Genomic DNA, 10,026 nt, shown 5'->3' on the forward strand with positions numbered 1-10,026 from the left:
CAATTGTGCATGCCCTACAGCAAAATCAAAAAAGAAAAAATAAAGATATATGAGATCATAAGTTCTGTATGCAGTATAATCATCAATATATGCTGTTAATTTTCCCATGAAAATAAAAAACAAGTGTCAACTGTCATTCTCTTTTTATTAAAGAAAGCTACATATAACTTGACTACTATGACATATTTACTTCAGCAAACAGGGAGAGATGTATTCATGTTTGCATTATCAAGAATCTAGAGATCATAATTCTCTTGCTTATCCTGAGTTAATTTTGTTTAGCTCTTTTCCTTTTTTAATTTCACCATAAAGAGAGGGAAAGTGAGAAAAAAAATTGCCAGTTCCAGGACTCAAACTGTGGCTGGTCTTACAGGAGACCAGCACCTCAACCACTAAACCACCTGCCAGTCCCTATCCTGCATTTTTAAATAAAAGGGTAGCCATTTCTGAAAGGCTTCTAAATTGGCAGAGTAGCACTACAGATGAAAACATAGCCATTCCTATTCTAATAAAGATTCAATAATGAGTTTCATTCCTGAGATTTCTTCACATTTGAGTGGATACTGGGATTATCTTGGTAGGGACGTATAAGGATTCGTTTGAATTTTACATCAATTTTTAGTATTGTATTCATGTCAGTAGAATCTTCAGGCCGAGAAGTAAACTGATGCAACGGTGCATTGGAGAGAGCAAACATGCAAGGGATGGCTATAATTTGGGTTATTCTAATGTGGTGTCTTAGGGAAACATTTTACTCATAAATGTTGTAATAGAGTCAGTCTCAATAAGTCACTTGGAGCAGAGGCTCACAATTAAAATTGACATGTTTGCAAGGCTGGAAAAATCATAGATTATCAATATTTATTGGAGACATCCTCATTAGTTATCTTATTGGTACTCTGAAAAACACGTAGGGATAAAGAAGCAAGATTTGAGGTAGAATATCCACAAAGCATTGGAAGGCCTGACCTGTAAATGGATATAATAGAGGGGATATTTTGGGGTATAACTGAGATTCTTGGAGGGGTGTCACTATTGGACCTCCAATTTGACTTCATTGGCTCTTCTGTTTTAGGAGGAAGCCACTTTACCAATGTCCAATCCCTTCACAGATGTCCTATTTCCTAAAAAGATGAATACCTTCCTACTGTGTGCCAACCATTCCACTTCTAGGATTTAGCCAAAAAAATGAAAGCATATGCCTATAAGAGACTTATGTGTAAGTGCTCATGGTAGCTTTATTTCTAAAAGTCAAAAACTGTAGACAACCCAAGTGTCAATCAATCAGTGAATGAACAGGGCCAGCCAGGAGTGTGCTGAAGGCAGCTGGATCCCACATGGCCAAACTTGGCAGTTTGAAAAACACACCAGGAGCATGTATGTGCATGCCCCAAATCCCTAGAGATAAACAAGAAGGGATTGAGGTGTGGTCAGTCTTCCTAGGGAATGCTTTTTTACTTTCTCGGACTCTTTTATTTCTTTTTCTCTCTCCATCTTCACCCCCACAAGTGCATGCATTCCACAGCAAAATAAAATAAACTGGTGAATAGGTGAACACATCATGATGTATCTATACAACAGAATACTAAGGAATAAAAAGGAAAACAATAAAAAGATTTTTGGTCTAGCTGGTGCTGTGGTGGGTAAGGCCACTGGATCCCACATGGTTAACTGTGCAATTCAAGTCCTAGTTCAAGGTATTTGGAAAGCACACCAGGCACAAGTGTGCATGCGCCTGTAATTTCAAAACGACAAAAGGAGAAGGGACTGTGACCATTACCCATGTGGGATGCTTTCTAACACACCACCACCGCTGCCCTCCCCGTCTCTCTTGGGTTGGCGCTCGTACCTCCAGTAAACTGAAAAACAAACAAAAACCATTAATAAAAGCAGTAACATAGATGAAAAATGCAGCAACAGAGATGAATCTTTAAATATCTGGGCTGACTAAAAACAGCCAGATAAGAAGTAGTGCTTAATTTATGACTCCAATTAGTTACTTTTTTTTAAAAAAATGTAGACTACATGGTAACAGAAAGCAGATCAGTGGTTGACTGGGATCAGATTGGGGAGCCACTGGGAGTCCTTTTAGTTTATTTTATTCTCTCAGGAGCTCCATTCCCTACTGCACTTTAAAATGCAGAGTCAATCAGTACACTGCTAGGGCTCCCTCAAACCTTAAGGCAATTTCGGACTACATTTCTTACCACTTTCAAAACAAATTATGCGATGTTTTACAAATATTGTACAGTCCTTTTTCTCAGCACTACTATCAAGCTTCTCATTCTGCTACAATTGCAAGGCAGAAGTAGTTATATCAGTAGTTTTTCTCAGTTCACAAGGGTACCAAAAGGGGTAATGACAATGTTCTTAAATTAGAGCGCCATGCTTGCAGATTATGGAAAGTTTAATTCTTGCTGTTACAATAATGAGCTTCCATCATGATTTAAAAGTTATGTATTGAGTTGTAAGAAAAGTCGTCATTCATTTTCGCATAGAAAAACAGAAAAACATATACATCATGACTTTTCTGACAACCTAAAACAAATATATCAGATTCTCAATATATTTTTCTGTTAAAGATGTATTTAACTATATTATTTTTTAATTTGTTGAGAGAAAGAGAAAGGGAAGGAGGAAGGGGGAGAGAGAGAGAGAGAGAAAGGGAAAGTGAGAAAACAACAGCAAAGATCTGTGACTCAAACCATGATCAACCATGTGGAAGTCCAGCACCTTAACCCCTATGCCATCTGCTGGCCTCAGACTCTCAACTCTTAAGCTAAACTGTTTTATGAAGACCACTTTGTTACACAATAGGGTCAGCACCAAGGTATCCAACTCTCAGGTATGTGGAAAATCCATTTTCAGATAACATGTATTTAAAACAAAAAAGTCCAAGGGGAGATTTTCTTTTTTCATCATTAAAATGAATTTTAAAATCAAACAGCTGATAAAATCCTACATTGAAATCTCTGCACTCTTATTTTCAAAACATTTTATTTCACAAAAATTTTATGTGATATAAAAGTACTACATGCCTGAGCCTGTCTCTCAAAACAAAAGAGATTCTTTAAGTTTTTTGGGTCAATCTTTCTTCAGCACCAAATAAATAAGAACCAAGTCATATTATGTAGAGCACATATAGAAAATTTTATTTTATAAAAACAGTATATTGGGGTATTTTATATATAATTTAGCAATCTAGTTAATGTTGACAAGTGTCAGTGTTTTAAGTCACCCATTACATATAAAAAAGAACCCAAAAGACATGAAGCAGATATTTTACCCCTGAAAGACAGATGTCTGATTTATTTTTTTTCTTGTATTTTTTGAAGAAGATATTCCATTTGTAAATTCAAGTTTGGTTGGCCCTTTTTAGTCTTTTTGCTCAATATTTTAAATACTTCCATTTTCTTTTTTTTGTAGAGCTTTTGAGCTTCTTCTCTCTCTTGTTTTCTTCTCTCAAATTCCTGAAATTAATATATATAACTTTCATTAGTAACAAAAGGTATAGTTCACAAATCATTTTGATATAGCTATTATGACACAAATACCCAAAGGTTTTCTCTTACATTTTGAAAAATGTCAGTTGTTTACTATATTTGAAACTGTATCTGCTTTGCTTTTACACTGTTACACATGATGTAAAATAAATTATTAAACACAGAAAAGAGTAGACATATATTTGTTTGGATTTCACTAAATCTACTGAAGAATTAGAAGGAACCTTAGATGTAATCTAATCCAATTTCCACATAAAAAACTTTTATTTACAGAAATCTATATCCAGTATTCTTGTTAATTTGCTATTTGATTAATTTATAAGTTTAATGCAAGAAACATTCATTATATATGTGCAAAGCATTCTGCTAGGCATTATGATTTTGATGATTTAAGAATTATCATAATCATTTGAATTGATAAGATAAAGACTCAAGCTAAAGGAAAAATAAATCAGAATTATATAAATGCTAGACTATGTTCATCCTATAGAGGAGCTGATGTTCAGGAATAAAAATGACTTGCCCAAGATCATAAGTAAATAGGCTTTTTAAAAAAAAAAATTCTAATTCAAAATCTGTGCATGTCTCTATCATGCTATGTCACTTAAAAATATTTTTATAAACTTTTTTTAATTGCCAGACAGCATGTGTTTTCTCCAGAGACGGAGACAGAGAGAGAGATAGTACACCCTCCACTGAAATGTGGTCACATTGCAATTCCTGCTCCTCCATTTCTCCATCTCATCAGGATCTGGGGCATGCACACACACACATCAAGCATGTTTTTCTTCTTGAATTGCAGGGGTTGGGACTTGAACCACAATTGGGCATATGGGATCTGGCTCCATTAGTCACTAGGCTATGGGCTGGCTCTTAAATTTTATTCTTCATATGGTACAGTATTTTATTTATTTTAATAAGCATGTAAAAAGCTGAAACTTTTTTGTGAATGTAGGTATATGGAGCTATACTGAATCCTACAGTTCACCCAAACTAAGGAAGACTTTTTAATATCCTTACCATCAATTTTAAATCCTATTTAATGAATATTCCAAGAACAGTGATTTCTTTAAGGGGAACGGTGTTGGTTTTTATATTAGCATTAGAAATCTCCAAGTTCTAGGAAACTGCTAATGTTCATGATTACATAGCCTGGCTCTATAAACAGAATTTTAAAAGGATACTCAATGTTTTATAGGATAATGGTCCCTACTGCACTTCATCTGTTTACTAATTTCAAAGGTGGCAGGCATCAGATGGTTAGAAAAAAGCATAAAGTAAAACAAAGATGCCATAATTACAGGGAGAAGTGTTTGCATCTTTCATAATCATCATGAGCATTTTAGACAATAAACTCTAAGTTTTGCAATTATACACTTTCTAAAGCACAAATATATAGGAAATTATGTCAGCAACATCTTTCGGGTATTTCTGATCAATGTGCTATATCCTTTTAAAGTTATAAATTCATAAAATTTCTCAGAAATAACTAACACAGTTTCCAAAAAATGGTAATTTTGTTCTACTCCTTTGAAAAAGTCTATTATAATTCTAGTTTCCTGTTAAGTAACTGTTAAGTTACAGTAGTAGGTTTTTCAATAGGCAAGAAGCACTTTGAGGCTAGTACAGTGGTAAAATGTGATGCTTCAGCTGCCCCACATGAGTAGATTGCTGGAAACCTTCCTGAGGATGCTGGGCAGACCTGTGCCCAAGATTCTAGGCTGGCTGAAGATAGAGATGGATTGGGGCATCAAGACTCTTTCAAGGGTGCTTTATCTCTGCCCCTTTCGCTCTCCTGGAATAAATAAACTTTAAAATGTAAAACAAACTATTTTATTCTAACATTTCCCCTCTGTGCTTTTCTTTTTCCTTCTTTCTCTTCAATGTGAGATCATGAAAATTATATATTGGGGTTATATGGTATCAAAGTGGACCCACATGGAAAGGTCCTGGATTTACATTTTGAGATCTTCCGGAGCATGGCAGGCATACAAGTGTATGCCCATTATGACTGAGGCTTAATGAGACTAGGGGTGGATCAGTGTTAGGATACTATTGGAGTATTAGAGGAGGCTGTCTCTCTGTCTCTGACAAAATAAACAAATAAGCTTTACAAATAAAAGGGTTAGCCCACAACCTAGTGGTTAAGGGAGTCAGATCCCACATGGCCGACTATCCCAATAGGCTGGGGAAATGAAGGGACTATAGCAGTCATGCTCCATTAGGGGCATTTTCTCCCTCTGTAGTAAGTACATGTGCTCTCTGGTGAATAAAACATAAACAAATAAAAATAATAATTAAAAAAAATAAAATCACTTTTTAGTGGTTCTCAAATTTTACTATATATAAAAATCACCTGATGCACTTTTTAAAGTGTATGTTCCTGAACCATTACTTTGAGAAATTGTCCCACATGCTTATATAACCTATGAGCAATTTTCTTTAAAATCCTATTCTTAACTTACTAGTATTGCCTGAGATAAGACAAACAATGGAAGAATTAGAATATAATGTAATTCTTCAACTGTTCAGACCATATATGCAACAGTATTTACAGAGAAAATATGAGACATAAGAAGCACAGATTGTATACACATTAAGAATAGATAAGGAGTAATGAACTTAAATATTTTCAAAGCAGAACTTACTTGTTTCTTGGCAGCACGCTTAGCTTGTACCTGTTCATATTCTTCTTGTGCTTTCTGATTTGAAGTTTTCTTTTTATTTTTCTTTGGAATTGTAATGGAACTTTACAAGGTAAATTAACAGAAGTAAGTCACAATAATTAAAAATGATTTAGTCAAATAACGATATCATTGTATATTGAAAGCTCACTAATGTAAATTAATTGCAGTGGAAAGAAGAAACAGGACACCAAAATGATTAGCAAAATGTCCGAATTAAGATATTAAAAACATAGTAGCAGCTTTTAACATTATAAATTAAAAGGTGGCAAACAGAGATTCTTGGAGAAGTGATTCAACCAATGAAAAGACAGAAAGCCTTAAAAAAATAAAAAACAAAAACAAAAACAAGATTTCAGTATAGGAACAACAGACTGAAAACACATTAAACTGAATGATATTATGGAAGTTGTGAGTATGCATAAACTTCAATCTCAAAGTTCTTTTTTACTGTGTCTCTTTTCCACTTCACCTATTTAGTTATGAATCATCACATCTGGGACCTAGTCCCATGTAGAACTATGCAGTCTTGAAGTACCTCTTACCTCTTTGAAGATTTCCCTTCTGCCAAGGCTAATTCAACAATTTGGGATTCCACTATGCCCTCTGAACATTTCATTCAGTAATAATCTCTCTTTCTCCTGTCAACTTTTCATTACATTCACTCCATAACCGTAACGACATATTTTAGTAGCTGCCTTCTTAAAGTAAACAAGTACATGCCATATCCTGCGTCCCCTTCTATTGGACTTGTTCCCTGACCTTTCAGTCATGTTTCTAGAAAGAACAGCAAATTGAAAATGACTGTCACTTTCTACGTATTCAACTCTCCAATACCCAATTTCTGTTCTCATTAATCAAACTGCCCATGTCAAGACAGTGATGACCTTCTAGATATATGATATTCCAATGGGCACTCTGTCTCTTTTAACAGATCATTCACTACTTTTGAAAATCCTACTCCCTTAATTTGGTGACATTCCTCTCTCTTGATCCCAACTGTTCCTTCTTACTCTGCCATGCTAGTGCCTCTTTCTCTTCCTCACTCCAGACTTGTCCCCAAGGTGTTTCTCTTTTTAGTTTCCATACTAAAAATACGGACAGTCAGATCCATAATCATGGCTTCAGATACTACATGAACTTTTACTTTGCTAGCGTGGCTGACACTTCATTCCCCTTTTGATAAGTTTTTTTTTTTTAACTTCTTAGTGACTTTTTCCTGTTTTTACCTTAAACTAAAAAGAGTCTTTAATTCTTATCTTGTGTCATAATTCGCTTTAATGGACAAGACTTTAGTGAAATGAAAAATTATGGTCCAAACTGAATAGTTTTTTGTTTTATTTTTGCAGGTTTTGATTTTAGCATGTTTTTACTTCAAGTATGTGCAGAGACATAAGTTAGCTCTTATGAAAAGAAAACTGTTACACAGCTGTGCCTTTTGTTTTTTAATTGTAACCCATTCCTCATCCTTTGTAAATGAGTGGCAGCTTTCATATACCCTTACCATAGATCATATACCTTTTTAAATGCTCATATTAATGAATTCGGTTTCACAGCAATGTCATGAAACGCTTCAGGAACACCATCCAGTTTGTGTGAATAATCTATTCTGGAGTAGTGCAACCTGGCAGTTCTCGAATGAATACTCATCACCATTCCCATTTTAGAGAAGACACTATGGCTCCAACACGTTAAGTTTGGCTCTAGACACCATACTGTTAATGACTACACTTAAAATTCTGCTAAAAAAAAAAAAAAAGTATGTTTTAAAAATAATAACAGAAGTTAATATGTATTTGAGGAAGCAGAAATCCAAAACTCAGATCTCTTCACTCATATTCTATTACTTCTTCAATTATGCTAAAATAGTCTAATTTAGTAATTTAAGCTAAGAGACTCTATGAAAATTTCTGCCTATTTACACTGTCTTCTAAAACATGTTAAATAAGAAAAATTCTAATTCCTATATAAATTGCCCCAAAATACTTTTCATATTAACACTATTTACATTTAGAATGAAGGATTTAAAAATAAAAAAAAACACACATACTTTACTGGTTGGCTACACTGTTCTTCTGGCTGAGGCTGGTGAGTACTACACTGATCTTTAGACCAAGCCTGGTCAGTGCTACACTGTTCTTCAGGAAGAAGTCGATCAACTTCTTCTAACAAAGGCTTGTCAATTTTTCTTAGTTGCTTCTTGAGTCTTTCCTCTTCAGCTAAATAGAGATGTTTCAGATGATCTGGGTATTGATCTGTGAATTGGGAGTCCTGTGATGTTTGAGCCTTCTTTTCCTTCCGTAATAATTTCCTGTAACTTTGCTGAATCTTAAGTTTTCTTCGAAATGCAAAGCCTTGTCCTACATTGAGGAATATAAATCAAAATTACTTCACAGAAAGTAAGTTGAAAGATGAAGCTGTTAATTTATAATGAAAATCTTTGTACGTCATTACATTCAGATGTTACTTTATGTTTTAACAGATTATTTCAGGCAACATATTTAGGCTAACAGACTGAACATCAAATTGGCTTTTTGCAAAAAAGACAAAACTAACATCAGTGGTGAGACACCATGTAAGAATCTGAAATAAAAAAACTGACTAGTTCAGACTGTTGTGTAACTTGGGTTTATAAATGTTCTCACAAATCAAAACAAATTTCTTAATACATGGAAAATACTTAATGTAGGCCTTCAATAAACATTTGAAAACAGGGAAAAAAATCCTATATTTTATTACACTTTGGGGACACTACTTTACAAACTGATTTGCAAAAAGACTTAAACACAAAAGTGAAATGATGGTGTATAACTTTTTGAATAGCAAGCAATGATCAGAAAACTTACTACACACCAAGTGAGATTTGAGTGACTTTATAAAAGGATAGGAAGCAAAAGGACAAACACAGACTAAAACGAAGAAAAGAATGGCAGGAGAAGTAATGAAGGGTACTGGGGTATTTGTAACCAGCGACACTTAGGGGCAGAGTATTTTGAAACCTGTCCTTTCTCCATTTCTTTTTTTTAAAGAATTATTTATTTAATTTTATTTACTCATTCGTTTTATTTTCACTTTCATTTGACCAGACACACACACACACACACACACACACACACACACACACAGATAGAGAGAGAGAGAGAAAGAGAGAGAGCACGCGCACGCAAGCAAGCCACCAGGTCCAGGACTTGAACTGCGGTCACCCACGTGGGAGTGTCCAGCGCCTTAACCACAACACCACATGCTGGTCCCCCCCCTTTCTCCATTTCTTACTGCAACGTCGACAAGCAAAAACGCATATGTGCAGTACATACAGAAGTGGACGCTCTCTGTCTATGGTTTCACAGTTAACAAAACAAAGGGAAAATGTTAGGTCGCAGCGATGGTTAAACTATTTAAAGTTATCAACACTGTCCGGTCTTTCCAGTCAGAGCTCTGCGACAGAGAGCTTAGCTCCTCTGTCCAAGGCGGTCCGCTGGTTCCTCAAACCTTTCGAGTTTTTCGGGCAGCGTACCGTAGGACTTCACAGGGCGAAGGACTAGAAAACGGCTGCCTTCTCACTTACCCTCGCGAATGCTACCCACGCGGGCTTGCAGCCCGTTAGGCCGCCACGTCCTCTGTTTCACCTTCTTACTTTTGAATCCTACCAGAGAAGCCCCTTCGCCACCGGTCCCCAAACTCCCAGTCCGCCACCTCGCCACTGGCCTAGCTGGCGCCATCACAGACAATTTCGTCCTCTCCTAGTGTTCTTTATGCCCCGCTGACTATTTCTTTTCATGAGATCCGCTTCCTTTTGTTCTTCCTTTTAAAAATTGATACTTGCCTCTTTTTTTTTTTTG

At 35.5% G+C, this 10,026-nt stretch overlaps 1 protein-coding gene across 1 annotated transcript; it reads right to left on the reverse strand.

The window, feature by feature from the left end:
• Nucleotides 1-3,132: 3,132 nt before the first annotated feature.
• On the reverse strand, nucleotides 3,133-9,916 carry CCDC59 (coiled-coil domain containing 59). The gene is made up of 4 exons (XM_006142885.3): nucleotides 9,753-9,916; nucleotides 8,238-8,547; nucleotides 6,152-6,251; nucleotides 3,133-3,470 (listed from the first exon to the last, which is right to left on the reverse strand). Exons 1-4 carry the CDS (start codon nucleotides 9,904-9,906, stop codon nucleotides 3,309-3,311), a joined length of 726 nt encoding a protein of 241 aa, XP_006142947.1. The 5' UTR covers nucleotides 9,907-9,916; the 3' UTR covers nucleotides 3,133-3,308.
• Between the last annotated feature and the right edge of the window lie 110 nt (nucleotides 9,917-10,026).

This window comes from Tupaia chinensis, unplaced genomic scaffold, assembly GCF_000334495.1.
Source record: "Tupaia chinensis unplaced genomic scaffold, TupChi_1.0 Scaffold000085_1, whole genome shotgun sequence".
In the NCBI taxonomy this organism is placed as follows: Eukaryota; Metazoa; Chordata; class Mammalia; order Scandentia; family Tupaiidae; genus Tupaia; species Tupaia belangeri.